The sequence below is a fragment of the Notolabrus celidotus genome, chromosome 23 (genome assembly GCF_009762535.1).
Source record: "Notolabrus celidotus isolate fNotCel1 chromosome 23, fNotCel1.pri, whole genome shotgun sequence".
Lineage (NCBI taxonomy): Eukaryota > Metazoa > Chordata > Actinopteri > Labriformes > Labridae > Notolabrus > Notolabrus celidotus.
In genome coordinates, this window is record NC_048294.1 from 14,818,432 (window position 1) to 14,838,268 (window position 19,837).

General features: G+C 41.8%; 1 protein-coding gene across 2 annotated transcripts in view; it reads left to right on the top strand.

Annotated features, from left to right (window-relative positions):
• LOC117807284 (receptor-type tyrosine-protein phosphatase delta-like) overlaps positions 1-19,837 on the top strand; it is a 429,954-nt gene that overhangs the window by 324,824 nt on the left and 85,293 nt on the right. For both annotated transcript variants that reach the window (XM_034676508.1, XM_034676509.1), the window contains one exon: positions 4,875-5,060. In XM_034676508.1, coding sequence (XP_034532399.1) covers positions 4,875-5,060 — 186 coding nt within the window. The remainder of the gene's footprint in view (positions 1-4,874; positions 5,061-19,837) is intronic.

A 19,837-nucleotide genomic window follows, 5' to 3' on the forward strand; every position in this document is an offset into this window, starting at 1 on the left:
AACATACTTTTTAGGCCACCGTCATTTGTAATCTCCAGCAGCTGATCCTCTTCCAGCATGAACATGCTTGATGCGCCAGGCATGTTTACAAGTGGGTTGTGGATCCACTCCTTAGTATTACGTGGATCAAGCATGTCAACAGGAATGACAGAAGTTATTAAAGAGCATCCGTTTTTTCAAAATAAAACATATTTCAGGGTGAATTGGAAATAAAATACATTATTTATTATTTCTGTGCGTCCAGGTACCAAATGACCCACAGACCGGTACCGGTCCATGGCCTGGTGGTTGGGGACCACTGGTTTAAAACATAAAGAAGGGTTGATAGATATGCAATCTTAAATGTGTGTTTAATTATTGCATTATTAAACAATACTAAGGCACATTGCATATTTTCTCATATCCAGCAGGCTTAGTTCACTCAACAAGGAATATGCTCCTTTGTTTTTGTGCTTTAATTAATAAAATGTGGAAGTAAAAGTAAACTCAAATGAACAGTCGCCCTCCTACTGTCAATAGACTTAAGTATATAAAAATATAACAGAATATCAATGCATCTCAAAAAATAAGATCAATGTGCAAGAGTATTTTTTTCTGTTCATAATAACTCAAAATTTGTCAAGTAACTTAAAATTAAACTTTTAATTAAAATTAAATATTTCAGCGTTATTTATTAAGCTGTCGGCCATAGTTATAAAATAAAAAAAACTTGTAATAGGTCAGTCTACAAGTAATGAGTACAACATATATGACTCTCCCACTTTCTTGAATAACAGATGGAAAATTGATGGAACTAATTTAACTTTTAAAGCACATTCTAATTGTTGATATGCACTGGTGTTTGTCTTTTGAGTACTGGTATGAAAGGAGCGGTAAACTATGTTGTGAGCAAAACAAAAACAGACTGTCAAATAGGTGGACTTGATTTGCAATAGCAGTAGACTTTTGACTAAGACAAAAAAAAGTCTGAAATGAGGAAGTGTCAAATTGCTTTTATGCAAAACTGCAAAGCCACATTGGCAAAGACATGTTTTTTGTTAGTTTGAGAACAAACACACAGGGCGGTTCAAACTGAGGTAGCTGAAAAGTTACATTGATTTTTGAGGTGGTGAAATGTGAATCTGATGCTGCGGTTTCTGATACCGGGTCTGTGTTTCTTAGCATCAGTCAGAAAGAGAGAGATCACAGTACCCTTGTATGTCCCTGAATATCACTGTAGTCTGAAAGTGTGTGTGTGTGTGTGTGTGTGTGTGTGTGTGTGTGTGTGTGTGTGTGTGTGCGTGTCTATGTGTGTGTGTCTATGTGTGTGTGTGTGTCTATGTGTGTGTGTGTGTGTCTATGTGTGTGTGTGTGTGTGTGCGGGGTAATTACTGCATTCTTTGACTCTGCCAGTCTGGAGGGAAATAGAAAGTCCTGCCTCATAAAACGAAACAAAGTCTCATTTGCTGTGCCTGGCTGGCCATGATACTGGGCAACTTTTTTTTTATAACACAATGCAGTATGGATCACATCCTCTGTGCTCTTGTGGTGCTTCGTCCTTGCATGTGTCGGGCTAATTACAGAGGGATTGGCCTTAATAAATTTGGTGGCATTTTTGTGGCTGCTTTGGTCTGTTAGGATAACATACCATGAATGCACTATTTCCTTCAAGTTCAATTGAGACTGTGCTTGAGCCTGAAATTAAAAACACCCCATTTGAAAAATCCCCTGGAGCAGTTCAGAGTGAAATTAGTCAACTTGCACAAAGGATGGGCATAATGTGCTGCAACTGCTCTGCTCAAACTCGATGTTGAATTTGTTGGGAATGGCACAATCAGAAGCAATCGCATGTCAGCATTCATTTTCAGCTGGTTTGGACGCGGCTTGCTGGGGTTTGGAAGAACATATAAGGATAGAATTGGTGTGAAGTGGGTGTTGTGAACCTGCTGCTTTGGAGAGCTCATAACTTTTCTCCCTGTATTCACTCTCATAACAAGTTTACTGCAGCGTGGCTGGAATACAAGATAAATATATCTGATTCTTTTGTTCCCCCCCTTTAATAATATTGCTTGTCTAAATAGAGCAGAACACCACACATGCACACAGGCTGGAATGAGAAAAGAGACCAACCATTATGGAGAATATAAACATCCCACCCTCCTTCTCTTTCACATTTCTGATAAGGATCATGGAGAAGGAGAGAGAGTAGACAGCTCAACAGCCCCTTTCTTTTTTCTCGCCCCCTCCTCCCTTTTTCTAATTAACATTGTGCATGTTGTCAGGCTTTGTTTAATAATGCATGATTGCTATCAGCAGCAAAATCCTTTGAATGAAGCACCACTGAATGGAAACACAATAATACCACCAGGGGCTCAGGAAGAAAGACAAGATTGTTTTTTTTTTTGCTGGTTCTATTGTAATAAATGTTCAATGGGAAGCATTGGTTCCACCAAATGCATAAAAGTGAAGGTGGAGAGTGCAAGACAAAGCGGCCATGTTGGGGATAAAATGGGCACAGGTGGTGTGTCTTCTTGTAAAGGACTGTTTAAACATTCTCACACTTGTTATTACAAATCTATGAGGAACATTATTCATGCAAAAAAAAAGCTGCTGCATTTGGTCCGATTGCAATGCCTAGTAACAATGCATTTGGACATATTTTGCCCTCAGTCTAGTCTGGCAGGTGGCGTATGCCCCTGCAGCACACAAATCTGCAGCGTTCCTTGTAAGAATTAGCACCACAAATCAGCAGCGGGTATAATTGCCTTCATTTCTGGTTTGAATCAAGGTTTCTGTGGCTGTGTTTTTGCTGTGCTTACATTAGCTTCTCCTTGTATTTACTCACATAGCGCAGCCTCTTGGTTGTCTCACCGGTGGTTACACAACATACAGATGGTTTTGTTTGCCTCTATCAGCATGTGTGTGTGTGTGTGAATGTAAATGGGTGTGTGCGCACAGGGTGTGAAAAGAGAAGGGGAGGGCTGCTGAGTATCATTTTTTTGTGCACTGCCTAATGTCATGTCATTATGGAAATTCACACATTAATTAACTCAAAGGCTTTCACTTAGATGTGCAGGGGGGGGGGGGGGGGGGGGGGCAGATGTGTAAAGCAATAACCTGAGGAGACAAACAGCTGTACCTTCACTGTGTATGGATCACACTGCAGATTTATCCCATCATGCTCTGCTCAGGTTTTTCAGTCCACTTGATTCTAATCAAATCCACAGTCACTACAAACACTACTCATGTGAAAATTCTGTCTAGTGTGCTCCGATGTATGTATATGCATACGCATTTGTGTTTGTGTGTCAGCGGCAGTGTGAGCGGGGGATGAGATTGCCTCAAATTGATTCCCTTCGCCACACGTCCCCCGCTCTTGCGCTCGCTGCTAGCCCCGCGGCGCTCGGAGACAGGTAGTCGTGTCTATCTCCCCCCGACACAAATCGAGTGTGACAGGTGCGCTATCTTCCCGTCTTTTCTGCCATTTACAGCCCACAGAAATGTAGAGGGAGAGCTGGGAGCGAGAAAGAGGATGATTGGTAACAGGGAAATGAGGTACTTTGTCATCATGGGGCCTGCTGATTGGGCTTAGGAGGGTTTGTTTTTTCTTTTTTTTCCTGTTAGTGGGTGGCGGTCAAACGTGCACTCAAACCAATAAACTATTATTTCTAGCAACAGCATTTGTATGCACAGTTGCTTAATATTAAAACCGCAGAATCCCCAAAACTACAAGAGATCTCACATGATTTGTGTGTTTGATCTTTTGGTACATAAAGTGCCTGAAATGTCACGGTCCACAGACCGCGCCTCCAACAGCTGAAACAACAGCTAAACCTTCAGGACAACCCAGGCAGACGAGCTAGCATGCTAACCGGCAGTGTCATCAAAGCTCACACACTTGGATTAGCCGTGAGCTGTGTTGCGAGCTGAAGACTACCGCAGAGCATCCATCACTGAGGATCAAGCTCTGGCTTAAGCAAATGGATGACAAGGGGATAGAGCGGGTGTGCGGCTAATACTGGCTCACTGTATCACATTGATTTTCACAGCCATGTCGAGAGTGGCCCTTTCGATAAAAGGGCTGAAACATGAATGGCAACACTTGGCCACTCTGTCTTATGGATTTTCGTTTGTTGTTGGAGCTAAGCTAAGCTACTCCATCACTTTGTATAGGCACTTAGGGCTATTAAAGCATCTAATATGGATTAAATGTGGTGGAAGAAGCATGATTATGTGCTTCAGATGAATTGGTTTATTGAATGCGTTTATCATAATATGAGTAAAAGACAGCATTATGTCTTGTATTGTACTCAAGAAAGTCTCTGTGGTCAGATGTATTTAACTGCCAAATGAATAAGTATGAGAAGGCTCCCACAGAATTTATGAATATTTCCTGTATTTCTTTTTTTGGCTGTTCTTACTTACAGGCAACAGAAACGCTTTAATGTGAAACAGATATCAACACTGATCTAAGCAAGACTTAAAATGTACTCTTATTATGCGGCGCATTTAATTGGTGCTCGCCACCAAAGCTGTGAAGACAAAATCTTATTAGTCCGCCCTTTCATCTGTGTGGTTTCTCCCTCTCTCTCTTGTGCTCTCCATCTCTCCCCCTCTCGCGCACGCGTGCACACGCATTGTGTGAAGTGACTATTCCATTTAGAGAACTGTCAGAACATACCCTGTGAGCACATCAGCCTCTTCCTATCCTCTGTCAGCTCCAGCCGAGGCAGTGTGGGGGTATGTCAGAAATGTGCAGGGATAGATAAAACCCATGGAGCCAAACAGCTTTGTTTCATTCACTCTCTCCCTCTCTCTCTTTTTCTCTCCTTTTCCTCCCTCCTCACTCCCTCTCCCCCTCTCCCCGTCTTCCTTCCCCTTCTTGCCTTGCATAGGCTGTGAATACCCTGCATCTGAGAAATCAGACCAGACTGACTCACAGGGCTCTGTGAGCCAGCGCCACCGAGGCTGCCAAAGCATGCTGGTGCCAAGCTGTCCCACCATGCACAGAGCCAGACCCACGCTGCTGCTGCCGCTGCTGCTCATCCTGGGTCTGTTCCTCCACCTCGCCGACGCTCAAAGTAAGTGGACCGCTGGTTTTCACGTGGGCCCAGAGTGTGATGTCCTGCTGGGCTGGGGGTGGGGCGGCATGGGTGCGATTGGTTTTAAATATATATATTCATATCAATGTATTACTTCAACAACAGACATGTACAAAGTTCATAAAACAAAGATGTAAATCAAACCATATTTCATGACAGGTTTAGGACTTTTATACACATCATGGATGCTGAAGATGCTGACATCATGGGATGATACCACTACTAGTCAGAGATTTTACTGTCACTATAATGATATGATATAAATTATGATACATGAGATGATATGAATATCAAATTTGGATTTGTCTCATTTATAAAAAAAAAACATGTTAAAACTCCAGTGATGAGTTTCCTTGTGGTTATGAAATAGACTGGAATGAACAGTGAGGCCTCTTTGTGACCTACAAGAGACAACAAGACCATCATCAACATGATTTACAAGCTCTATACAACAAGACCATCATCAACATGATTTACAAGCTATATATTGTCATTTCCAATGACTGCAACCATTGCAAGGAAGTAGGTGTCACATGAGGCTTCACTGAGCTTTACAAAGTGTGTGTGTGTGTGTGGGGGGGGTTCTAAAAACATAAAGTTCCTCTCAGTAACTTTAAAGTACATTCTCACTTATAAATACATTTTGCTCATTTCACTTAATTTGTGTGGCTGACCTTCACTCTACAGAATGATTAATGTGAAGAGTCTAATGCTCGAGAAAGGTTGGCATTCAAAAGAGGAAAGGTTTGCTTCAGCTTACTTTAAGTCTTATACTTTTGTGATATTACAACTAGTATGGAAACCATCTGTGGAGGAATTTTCAATTTACACAAGTGAGAAAAATTTATGGACATACCAAAGTTTATAGTTTTTAAACTTTTGAACTACATCTTTGTGTCATTTTTTTTCTAAAGAGGTCGAATAGATTGATGTATTGAATTATTTGTTTTCATAAACTGACTCAACTTCTTTAGAGGGGAACCATACCAAGCATGAGCACAACCTATTATTTTTAAGCACACTGTACAATTTACGGAGAAAAGAGATGTCTACAAGTAGTGTTGACATCCTTTAAAATTCCATTTCAGTCAAACTCAAGCACAGCTATTAGAAAGCAGTAATCTTAGTGTCATATATTGCCTCTCCTTTTCTCACACACACTCTGACAAACACACACACACACACACACACACACACACACACACACACACACACACACACACACGTACAAATATCTCACAATGATCTATTTTTTCACCAAACTATCAAAATGTGTTCAAGTCGTGATTTCCAAACTTCTTTCTCTCTGCTGCAAAGACGATTATGTGAACCAGAAAACGCTGAGGCCTCAGTGAGAATCTCACGATGAGAAGTCATTGGAATTGAGTTACTTGACATCAGACACCTGCTCACTGATGTGTGACAACAGTTTTCAAACCTCATTGAGCTCTGGTCCTGCACCACAGCATCCCCCTCCCCCCCTTTCCCATAGTCTTTTTTTTTTTGTACACTAAGACCCATGAATCATTAGCTTCTGGAGTCACAGAGGGATGAATAAAAGTTTTATTGCACCCTTCGCACCAACTGAAATCCCCCCAGTTCGCCTGAATATCTCTGAATGAAGGGATCGTTCACCCAAGGTCATACACGACGAAGCCACGCAAAGTGAAATTGATGGCTGAGATTTTCAACTTTGTGCTTGAGAAATGTTCCCTGCAATCTGTTCAGATGTGTTTTATTTCTGTTCTCTGCCTCGTGCCACATATGTCTCACAGCGGGGGGGAAGGCAAATAGAGAAATGTATTCCCCGTTTATCCGCCGTTTTATGTGCGACTCCAGGATTTATTGACACAATTTAATTACGGGACCTTCCCAAAATGGCATTAACAGTCGATAAACGTTAGCATCAAGGGGGCTTTTAGTAGTTGTATTTTCAGATACTCCCATCTTCCTCAGACTTGTGTGAATTCACCAAACAGCCTTAGATTAGGAGAAAAACTACTTCCAAAACCTTCTTATGAACAACTGTCTTCACTAAAATTTCTACTCTCGCCTGTCCAAACATTCCTCAGTCACATTCAAGCACTAATGTAACAGTCAGCACCCCCAAATCTTGACACCTCTGTGCGCCCCACCCCCCCAAAAGCCCCCATTAATTTCCTTCCCTTCGCCTTCTGGCTGTGTGTGAGCAGCTGCTGCTACCTCATACCCTGCTCAGACAGCTGTGTTGGGTCATCATTCCAAAGCCAAAACAAACTTATCATGAGGTAGCCACAGTGGCTGTCTGTTAATGACTGAGGAGTATGTGGGAGTAGGGGGTCACAGGGATGAGGTGAGTGAGTGTGTTTTCATTGTCAGAACTGGATTAAAATCTGCTCCATTCTGCTTGATCTCACATGTGCACATGTTTGTTCCTCGCCTTCCCAACTCCCCTCCATTGTTTCTCTTCCAAATCGATCTCTTGCCAAATTTCTCTCTTTTTTTTTTCTGCCTGCATCTTTGTCATCTCCCCACCTTCTCCCCTTGCTGCTGGAAGCAGTACAAAAAGTACCTTCCAGCATCTGAGGAGCCTCAAATTTTCCTCAAAAGGCATAACTGGTGCAGACACTTTTTCACAAGGAACCCAAAAGACCTCCACTCAATTTACCCTAGCACCAGACGAACCCCCTGGAGCAAAAATCCGGCTGCGTTTCCGAAAAGGAAAGCTGCCCTCTGTTGGTGCTCTGGATCCATTTGGGTGTGAGCTAGCCTCCGGCTGTGGATATGGGTGGAGGATATGAGACACGCGAGAGCAGAAAATGGCTGAGTCGGCCTGCTCAACAGATGGCGCGATCCTCGGAGCCAGTCCTCCTCGCCACCGCACACAGTGGACTCTAGAGCCCCCTCTCAAGAAAAATGCCAGTCAGGCCTGCTATTAAACACACATAGCAGCTAATGTGTTAATAGGAGTGTTAAAGATTTGTTCTCTCTGCAACTGTTTGAAGAGAGAAGTTTTCATGACATTCTGCAAGGAATGTGTAGCTGTATTTTTCTGTTGGATTGTTTCATCTTTGGCCTTCTCTCTCTTTCTCTTTGTCTCTGTCTCTGTCTCTGTCTCTGTCTCTCTCTCTCTCTCTCTCTCTCTCTCTCTCTCTCTCTCTCTCTCTCTCTCTCTCTCTCTCTCTCTCTCTCTCTCTCTCTCTCTCTCTCTCTCTCTCTCTCTCTCTCTCTCTCTCTCTCTCTCTCTCTCTCTCTCTCTTTCATTTTCTCCTTCACCCCGTCCCCCTCGCTCTTCTAATGCAGCCCCAATTAATTTGTGTGGCAAATTGGGCTTGGCGATGGCTTGAAAGAAGGGCATAATTGTCCCTGGTGAGCCAAGGGGACAGAGAGCGAGAGAGGAAGAGAAGGGACGCAACAAACAATTCCTCTGTGTTTGTAATGCAAAAATGCAAAAAAGGGAGCGTCAGAGGATGAGAGGGGAGCCACAAGCTTTTTGTATCTCCACCTGGGCAAGCGAGGACAACTTCCTTGTGGGCATCTGCGCTGAATAACTTGGGTGTTCATTAAGTTGTAGGATTGTCACACACTGATATGAAGCTGGAACAAACCTTGTGTTTGAAGTTTAACAGTTTACTGAATGTGTGGAAGTACAAGGTTTAGCAGTCTTCATTTAGTGACTGAACTAGGGTTAAAGACTTCATGTAAAAAGTTAAGGCGCCTCTGGTTTAGGTTTAAATGTCCTAAAATGATCCCCCTTCGTGTGAAAAAAACTTATCAAAGACCAAATCTAAATTTAAAAATGTATTCAAATCAAACTATGAGCCTCTTTGTTCTTGTCTTGTCACTATCTTTCATCCCCCTGGGGAGTGACGGCCCGCCTCAGTCATGAAGGGTACCCTCATGTTACAGAGAAGTGTTGCTGTCCACAGTTGAGTGAATTTTGTTGTACTGTCAGCAAAAGCTACATAAGAGGGTTCAAAATCCAATGACTTCATGATACCTTCATTCACATCTACCACACAGCTCCATGGCTTCATTACACACTCATCAACGACTGCTGATTCAGCTTCATGAGCAGCTGAATCCCTGAAAAATCATCAAAAATGTAGTTTAAACAACAAGCTAGTGGAGAAAATACTGAATATACTGTATCTGTATAGATTCTGTCAAACGCATTTCACACCCATCATGAAGCCATGCTGTGCTGGACCACGTCAAACCATGGGCCTTAATAGTGTTTTAATTGATTCCTCCTATTGATGGTGGATGGCATGGTGAGTCCCAGTGAGCCAGTACGCTTTCTCTTTAACATGTCAGATGAATATCGACATGCTCCTCCAGCCTCCCTAAACATTAAGATGTTAACACCCAAACCTCATTTCTCTCACTCATGCCTTTTTTTCACAGAAGCACGCAAACACTCAGGTGCTCACACAAAAATCCACAAGCATCAAATGTATGTGCAATCCTTTTCTGAGCCAGCAATCAAAAGGTGAACCACATGGGACAAAAAAACAGCAGATTGTCTATTGATGCGGCTCTCCTTTTGAGCCACTGCAGTGGGAAAACAAGAAGAGGTATTATGACAGCAAAGTGACTCACATTGAAGGCAACAGCGTCGTAAAATGCTCATGTTTTAGTGTTTGTTAGGTAATCAGCGGAGAGAAGTTTCCACTTTTTTTTTTTGTGTTAAAATTAGACTCATGCGCCAGTTTCAGTTTTCTCATATGCTAACTATAAGATACATCGAAGCAAGTTACACATTTATGATCAGAGAGTGTCTACTGCTCTGTGAGGAGTCATTTGTTTAGCAGAGCAGCAGTAACAATCCAACAGCATCTGCCTGGGTTAGAGTCAGATCTTGAATTTTGTGTATGGAAAGCAGATGATCATAACTATGATTTGTAGAGGTGTTTGTTCATCTGTTACAACGTACGGGGAAATTCATACTTGGATGCAGGCACTCTTACATTAGGATAAACATGAGAATACTGTCATGAGGCGCAATACAAGCTACATCATCTGTGCATACAGATGAATGGAGAAGCCCCGATTCATGCATGTGTGCAAATACTCATGCACACACACACACCGCCAGACAGGATCACCTTGTAGCAAGTCCGAAAGCTAATGATACACTATTCCCCAGATGACATGAGGCTGTAATATGTGTGTTTTATGCATGCCCAGCCTAATATGAATTATTGTAAAATAGTGTTGTATTTGCATATGAGCTTCCGGGGCTATGCTGAAATTAGCATTTTTACAACAGCTCAAATTAAATCCCTCTGCTTAATTTGCCTGCATGCTAATTTGATTTAAATTGAGTCTATTCCGTCCCCCTTTACCCACACAGCGCTAACATACAAGCCACACACACTAATTCAAGCACATATGAATGCACAATATGTACTCTTAAGAGCTGCAGCTCTCATCCAGACCCCATACTACACTGCCTGGAACACACTGAATTAGACTAAAATAAACACATCGGGAGCTTTATGTTTCTGTAAATAGAATCACATAAAAGCATAAGGAGAACACAACATATGGCAGTTTTGCTTTAAATCAGTGTGTCCAACACCTCGTTCATCACTCTGGCGGACACTGCTCAAGTGGAAATCTCATTGTCGGCTCCACTTGTTCATTTCAAACGTGCCTTACTACAGTACATCTTTAAAAAACAACATCTACAAGAGAAGAGGAGGGCGCATCATGTTCACACTTCAAATAAATGTTGTGAAAACACCTTCGCTGAGAGTGCCAGCACTTAATTACCATCTTGTTGTTTGGATGAAGACCTCGTGACGAGACTGGGAATCTGAGATAAAACAATGTTATCAGTGCCATGCAAGATGCTTCTTGCTCGCAGGTTGAACTAAACGAGTAAGAAGTCATTATCATTTTCTTTGGCTGAGGATGCCTGTACCGACTCCTTGTCAACAATGTGCTTTGCAATTATGTTTAAAGGTTGTATCAGGCCCCATTATTAACTCCATGAATGCTGATTTCTCTGGCAACTAAGCCCAAGTGTATTATTTAAGGCCATTAGCCTCATCTATGGATTGCAATCATTTCGCCCTGCACTTAGACTTCAGAATCATACAAAAGCTGAGCAATTTTCGCCACTCCTGACCCTCCCACTCTCAAGAAAAAGCAGATAATCGCACACAATATGGAGATGTTGTACAGAGCCCAGATGCAGGTAATTAAAGGCTAGCCCCAAGGCACTAATGCTATATCTAAGTGCACTTATGTCTCCAAGACACATTGACTTGAAAATGGTGGTGCAATTTAACCACGCTGTACAATTCATGTCTCAGAGTGCGAATATTGACAGAACAAAAGCACCATAATCAGAATCGTAAATTCATTGGAGTGGCAATCAACAAACTCCCAGATAGCCTTTCTCCAAATCCAAATATTTGAAAACCTCTGCAGGAAATGATGGGGTCTTTCATGCCATGAAATTCTATGGATTTCAGTCAGCACCTCCTTATCTGTCCTTGGAGCATTTAAGGTGCCAGAAAAAACAATAGAGGACCATGTTAACGCAGTGCACCAGACTACTCTCTGTCGCAAACACACACTCACACACACTCTCACACAAAGGGTACCTTGTAGCATGCCTTTGAAGCCCGGATCAGCCGGTGAGCTGAGCACAATGCCAGCTGTTTTGCATCTGCTCGGCTTACACTTGGCATGATTCTGGCCTTGCTGGCATATGTACTAAATCTGATCACCCTTCATACGCAGTGCCAGTGAACTGTATAACAATGCAGGTGTTTCATGACATTGCCCCAGTGACAGTGCAATTAATAGATTGATGCTCTCACCGCAATAATGGGATTACTGGACCAGTCAAGTCTGAAATACATCAGCCTTTGCTTGTGCAGAAGATGTTTTACCGCAGTGTGAAGTCAGAACAATGAAGAGCTGAAGTACGTTTCATCCACACTTACTATATTCTAAGACAGGGAACTCCGAATAAAACATCAACTGAAGGCTCAAAGAGTTAAGACATCTTCATGCTGAAAGAACTTCATTATCTTAGGTACCAAAATATAAGTCAAATAGGCAACAACATCTCTGATATGTGTTGGACACAAAAATTCAAGGTGGATGACAGTAATTTGATTTATACCTCAACTCTGGATTGACTGAAAAATCCCTCTCCATCTAAGTATCCAAGAAAAAACAATGATTTATTGCAGATTTGGCTATGGCACGAGTTTGCCAGCTGTACCTACACAGATTTAAATATTGGTTATGCTCAAATAATGCTGCCATTCAGGTGGACAGTAGACCGCGAATGGATGAGAGACAGATGGTGAAGATAAGTGAAGTATAAGATTGGCAAGAACAGTAGAGAATACCTTCAGTAGTGATGTTAAATTATTGCTGTTTGACTTTCTGTAGACAATGAGATGTTAGGTAGCTCGCCAAAAAACCAAGAGCAAAATCTGCGATTGAGCTATGATACGATAATAAATTAAAAGCATTACACTGTCTTTCAGACAAACACACAAATGCATGTTGCAGTGTCACTTTCAATTGCTTCCTATGTAGAAGTGGCATGTTGGATGTCCAGTTCAATGATGCGCACTGAAGTTGCAATTCAGAATTTCTTTGGAAAATGTTTTAAATAACTCCAAAGATGCAGGCATTAGCTCACATATGACATGTCAGATTGTGTGTTTTAGATATGGATGTATGTGTATTTGTTGACGTGTACAGTGTCGGGGAAGGTGGAGCTTGAAAAATGGCCATCTACCAATGAGGGCCATGCAGAAAAAGTTTGAGAACCACTGCAATAAGAGGTCTGCTTTTGGTGTTCCATGAGCAAAACTGGCCACTTCAAGCTACAGGGGGGCAGGAGGTACATTTACAGTTTGTAGAGTCTGCATGACGCCAGGATTCATTAGTCATTGTGTTAAATGTTCTCTTAAAAATACTGTTAAAGAGCCACCTGAATACTGCTGATGAATGCATCACTATTTTGAAGAGAGTGAAACCCCCCGGATATGTTTGGAGCTGGAGCAGGCATTTGTGTCAAATTTTAAACTACATAAAAATTCAATTATGACAACACAACAGGATTTTTTTTTTAATGTCTGCCTCAGAATCCATGTATCTGTATGTGTGTGAGTGTGTGGTCGTGCATGTAAGCCCGTGTGGGTAACACCTGGCCCCAGGCTGGAGCTTTGGTCTCACTCCAGGGGTCCTGAGATTGCGACACATTGCACTGATCTCGGTGCAGCACATTTGTGTGCCTGTGGGGTGTGTTGGGATTCTGCAGTGGGGTTAATGGTCTAAACCATTCATCTCCGTGGAACGCCTCAGGGCAGTCTCTCAGTCCCAGGCACAGAGCTTACAACCCCACCTTCTTACCTACAGCACTCTCCAACGCTTGACGCCGATTGGGAATCTTTACGCCCTAAGCTCCTCTTGTCAGAGTTGATTTACATTCAGCCGAGTGATGGAGTGAGTGCTCAAAATCCGTCTTTGGATAGCCCAATACACTATCACACACACTCCTGATCTGTCACTGTTTTCTGTCCCCCCACCCCCCGCCCTCTCACTTTGTTTGTTCCCCTTGCTCACTCATTAACTCGCTCTCTTGCACACTTCTTCACACACTCTTGCCGACTTTAGCGTCTCTGCACCACCAAGTGAGTCATGCTGTTTGAGAAGCTAAGATTTATAGTGACACACCGCTTTATTGTGCTTTATTAGTTATGGCAAACGAGAGTGAAAGCTTCCACAGAGAGGCGAAACTGCTCTAACGCCATGACCCAAAGGCTTTTCCCAGTTGAAACCAAGCCAAGCCCTTGTTTCTCATGGTGCATCGCTCTTAGTGGAATATGTAGCCTCACACACACGAGTCCCTGGACGTTTACGAGGTGTTTATACAGCATCCATCATAACATCCATGAACAGTCTGTTTCCCCTTAGCTTTAATACTCCCTCGGTGCCGTTTCATGTCATTCATCATTCTCTCATCATCTAATTAATTACCACAATCCCCTCCATCATTTGAGTCATAATGAAGGATATCTTGAGTTAAGTGTAGATAATTCATGTACAACAGGATGTAAAGGGTGACAAAGGAATTCAGAGTGGTCATTTCCCCTCCAAACACAAGACCTTATCTGGTTTCCTACTATCCCTTTTGGTCTCAAACATGCAGTCAAACATCTTACATCACAAACTTTCAGCTCTCTCAAGTTCAATCTCACTCCATCCTAACACAGCCATCCTTTAATCCACTCATCTTCCCACTTTTATCTCTCCCTCAGACTGATAGTTAGCACCGGAGAGCACATATGGAGGGAATGTGGGGGAAGCAGAGAGAGGAGGGAAGTGGAGCAGACTCGATGATGTCAGGATTTATGCCTACATGGATTTCTTTAAGTACACCTTCCAAATAAGATTTTCCCACCCTCCTCCTCCTTGTGCCCCTTAGAGGAGGGGAAAAAATAACACATGATCAGAGAGTCTGGAAGAGATTCCCATTCCCTTAACCAAATCTCTTTCCTGCCACTGCCTTGGTAAGACAGAAATTTCACACCGCATGATCTGTTGCCTCTCATTACATGGCGCGATTCAGTTGGCTGTGCCTCCCCCCCTGTTGTGATCTTTCAAGGAGAGATGTCCACAGAAGGAATAAGCTATAGTTTGACACTTAGACTCACGAGGGAAGCTTTGTTTGTGTCTTTAGCCATATCATGCTAATTCCTGTGGGAGAACAATGGGATTGGTGGGAAGACATAGCCAGTTAGCAGGTAGCTAATTGTAACTGAATGCCCTACTGGAAATAGCTTTCATTCTGGAGCTGATAAAGAACCACAGTTAGGGTGCAGGTTTAGCCTAACGGTTAAGTCGTGCACCCCATGTACAGAGGCTGTAGTCTAGGTTCATATCCAACCTGGAGACTCTTTCCCGCACGCCACTTCCCATTATCTCTTTAGTCCAACTGTCCTATTTCTTCTGAATAAAAGGCACACAAGCCCCCAAAGTATAACTTATAAATAGGTAAATACATGGACAGATTGACAGAAATATAAACAAACAAACTACAGTCACTTTAAAAATGTATTATTTGTCATGTTATTTTAAACATACAGTATGTGGTGTGCAAGAACATACATTTTAAAGCTCCTGTGTGGAGTTTTTTGTTGATCATATAACAATATTAAAGCCTCTACATGACCTGTGTTTACAACCATGTAGAGGCAACCAAGAGCATAAGCAATACAACTTATTATTTCTTTATAGTTGTGTTCAGTTTCTGAAGTCACTGGGGGGTAGGTGTCAGACATTTAACTGCTCTATGCAAAAAGAACAATGTTTTTTACAGTCTCCACAGAAAAGATACATTGGTGTTGACTGATAAGAAAGCAGAATGAAAATGTATGTCTGTTATCATCACAGACAAGATCAACAATGAGAAAAAACATTCTGCTTTGTCAACAGGAGCGTCAAAATTGGCATAACCCGAATGTTCCTCACAAGAGCTTTAATGTCCACACGTCATTGGGGATTAGTCCAGTTGCTGATTTCCGAGTATTTTAAAGGAAATATGAATTAAAACTAATGGTAAGAAAACACAACAAAAGTCTGCAAAATTGACTACAATGTATTGTCTGCAGGAAACAAAGTCAAATTGGTTTGCTGAGTGTGGCTAGGGATTGCGGAGCTAGCACCACCAGCCTTTGGTCCTCCTTGCAGGTTACGTCCATATGTCTGTGCTGGTTACTCATTGCTCTGGTCTTGTGGTTTTATGTAGTTTAAACAGATGCAGCCAACATATTACTTCATTTAAATTGTATAGATCAAAATACTTCTAAAACGTGCAACGCTACTAGATAAAGTCTGTCATCTGTGCTTGTTTACATCTAAGTAGTTGAGCATTAAAACATTCTGGCAGTAGCTGAAAACTGGAGCTAGATCCCTGGCTAGTGACCAGTCTGAAATGCTTGTCATATGTTGTGTCCAAGCTGTAGACATACAAAGACTTAAAGTATCATAATTTAAAATATTCATAATCTTTTTAACCAATTAGAAATTAACATGGCTACTAGGGTGACAACAATCAATTGTGCAGTTGGCAAAATACGCATATCTGTCAAAAAAAAAATACTGATACTGAAATATTTGCATTCAGAAGTAATGTGTTATTCATTAAGATGCTAAAAGTACCAGCTTCGCAACATGAACACATAATCAAGTCAGAGCGGTGCACATGTACAAATATAGTATTGTGTTCTCTCCTCCAAAACTGGACACCTAATGGAACCAAGAGATGGGGAATACGGCATATCAGTAATAATATGCTTTCATTCTCCATTACTGCCAAAGAGCACCTCTGATCAGATGGTCGGGAAAATCTACTTGGACCTATGCTAAAAATAACCATATGCTTTGATATCTACTTCTGTAATTTGATGTACGTTTCATATACAGATGACAGCTTGGTTTCTGGAGGAGACAGTCATTTTTTTTTCATGAGACACCATAAGGAATGAAATAAACAGACAAAACTAGGGTAAAAAGCAGGGGTTGGATTAAAGAACAAGGTGTTTGTAATCTTGGAAAAACAAGTAATCGTAAAGTACTGTGGGGTGGAGAGATTAGGAGAAGGTAGATAGAGAAGAAAGTGAAACACTGGGGAGAAAGAACTAAGATAGAGATTAACTAAAAGAATAGATGGACTGACTTTCTAAGGCTTTGGGACCTGATGAGGTGATAAAAAGGAAGTTAAGTCACAGGGGTTTCTTTTATGTTTCTTTAATGCTTAGTCACGTCTCTTTTTTCCCACCAAAGCTGCAAGATAATTTTCAAAAAAGTAATCTCGGAGCCTACAACTTTAATCCTAAAGATATAATTAGGGCTTGCTATCTTCTGAAATGACCTCCACTACTTTTTTTGGGAGGAAATTAAATTTTGTAATGATGGTAAACAGACATTGTATTTTAGATTTGATGTCACATTTTGATGTTATTTGATTTATTTAGTCACATAATGAAATCATTTAAAAGAAAGTATCAATCATTCAATGTCATAATGTCATTTCTATAGCATTGGTGAGACCAGAGTTAGGTTTTCATAGCTTGGAACAAAGGGAAGCTCTTTGGTTTATGGTATTATTATGATAGGAGATAGAAACTGAAGCATTATGGGAGAAAAATGAAAGAATAATGCAGGTTTATAATGCATGCTGGGTTAGAAAAAGTCAGCTGAAAATGCAATCTTGTGTTAAAATCATAATCCATTGCAACAGACAGTGAAGCAATAAGCAGAGAAAATAACCCAAGTCTAGGCAACTTAGCAGTAATCAATTGGTTGCATAGAGACTAAAACGATTCAGGGATGGAGACGGGATTCACAATAACAGCAAACAAAAAGCAAAACAGAAGCATGAGAGGCTGTTCTTATCTGGAGATGACTGCTATCTGGTGGAAGACAGCCACTTTTGTTTTGCCATGCCTCATTGTGTGGCGTCTTTGAAATCCACGAGGGCCTGTTACACAGCATTCATTTTGTTTCATCACTCGCACAAAGGCTTGACTGGCATTATTTGAGATAGTTTGTTTCAGGTACAATGAGAGTAATTATTTGGGCTGCATCAAGCGCAGAGAGAGAGCACTGACAGAAAGTAAGCAATATTATTGGCAATGGTGGAATATTACGGCAAATTGTTAATAAAAGCCACACAAATAGGAGCTCCACTTTTATCAGGCATCACCGCTGCATCACGCTGTAGCTTTTTGAGCTAGGAGAATACAAAATCTGAGCAACAACAGACTATAATGACCACATGCCTCTTGTAAAGGCTGCTTATGGTACCAGCATTAGAACAAGATAAAAACATTCAGGTTGGTGTCGGGTAAAAAGCAAAAATCTATGTTGAAATAGGCACCTTGAAGAAGGCTTTGCTGCTGCTGCTACTTTTGAGTAATCTTGATTTTAAATATGATTCATTTGTACTTTTAGCATTTTCATTATAAGTTAGTCAAGTGAAAAAAGGCTATTAACCTTTTTTCCAGAGCTCTGCATTAGTATATTTCATCTTTTGAATTTGTGTTCCCCTACAACGAGCCCCTTCATCCCACTTTGAACTTTCAGTAACTTTAGGAACTAACAGGTTTGAGTCATTTGATGAGCATAAATCAAAGCCAAAACGAACACAGGACTTCTAATCCTCCTCCTGTGCTCAGAGGCTCCTGTGTCCTCAGGAAAAAAGCCTTGTAAAAACAGCAGCAGAAGAAGAACTTTTTCAGCTTTGAAGGATTGTAGCTGTATTTATTCTTCTCTTATGTATTCAGGTACAGTGGAGTCAGTGTATCACTAAAAGGAGTCGTTGAAAGCCTTTGGTAACACATGCAGAGAAGCAGGTTCCAGGCTGCCCCCTTTTATTCCCACACAGGGGTTTCCAGAAGGCCGATCTATGCACCTGGTCACTGCTCTACATCTGTACAAGATCTGGAAATATTGATTGGGTGATAATTAAATTGTCCATCCCAGCTTGATATGGATTAATAATTGCCCACTAATGCCCTCCTGACATTTTGCAGTATCGACTCGATACTGTTTGCAGCAGCGCGCCGATAATTATGACGCTTGGCATTCTTCATTTTGTCCCTAATGAGACCAATCAGAGTTGGCTCGACTTTTGCCTAAGAATTAGAAAGGAGTGAAAGGGAGTGAGAAGGCGGGGTGGATTTTCTCTTAGGAGCCATTATTCATAGCTTTGGGCATTTCACTACCTTGTCAGGAGCGTAATTTTTCAATATTAATTTTTTTTTGACGTACAGTTGGTTAAATAAGGATAAGCTGTTATACTGTGTTAGTCTGGATTATGTAAAAGGACATCTTGGGACAAACAACAGCACCATGACTATAAATACAGAGATGAGAAGGTGGTATGGGCATGTTGCCACATCACTGCTTCGACTTCCTCACTGCCATCTGTTAGTGTTCCTCCTCTGGCATTCTCACAAAGGCCTTTTGTGCCTTTTCCCCCCTTTGTCCCTGTTTGCTAGGTTTAATTAGGTTATTTACTTGAGCCTCACCTCCCAGTGTTTCATTACAGTGGGCATTGCAGATAGGGCTTCACACAGGGCAGGGGCTGATAAAAAGTTAGGACAAAAGATGATAAATGTCGCGAGTGGGGACCGGAATGCAATCTGGCCGCCACGATGCAGAGATGCTCTAATGGCTTCCCAGCCAGGAAAGGAAGGGAAGGGAAGGGAAGGGAAGGGAAGGGGGGGGGGGAGCTCAGCAGAGATGGCAACGTGATAAATGGTCCCAGGATTGGCTGTAAGGACTGTGGGCAAGACAAAGAAAAAGAAAAGAGTCATGGATGGAGGGAAAAAAGAAGATGACCATAAAATGGAATCTAATTAATCTGGACTTGGTTCCCCATCGTGACAAACTTTGTGCAGAAGAAGAAAGAGAGGAAGTGAAATTGTTTTTTAGGGATGCTTTTAGCCCCCCCCCATCCCCCCCCCCCCCCCCCCCCCCCATCCCCCTTTCCTCCCAGGTCGAAACCGAAAAAGGACGTATGGGTTCTGACAGCGGCCCTGCACCTGTGGAATGATTAATGACAGGGGACTCGCCTTACATGCTGCTGAGTGAAAATATCTGCCCTAAAAACACACCAAGGAGAACTCTGATATGAACAATTCATCAGTTATTTGATTATGTTAGAGTCCTTTTTAGTCAAACAACACTGCTTCTTTTATTTCCACTTAACCCTTAAAGACTTAGATTAT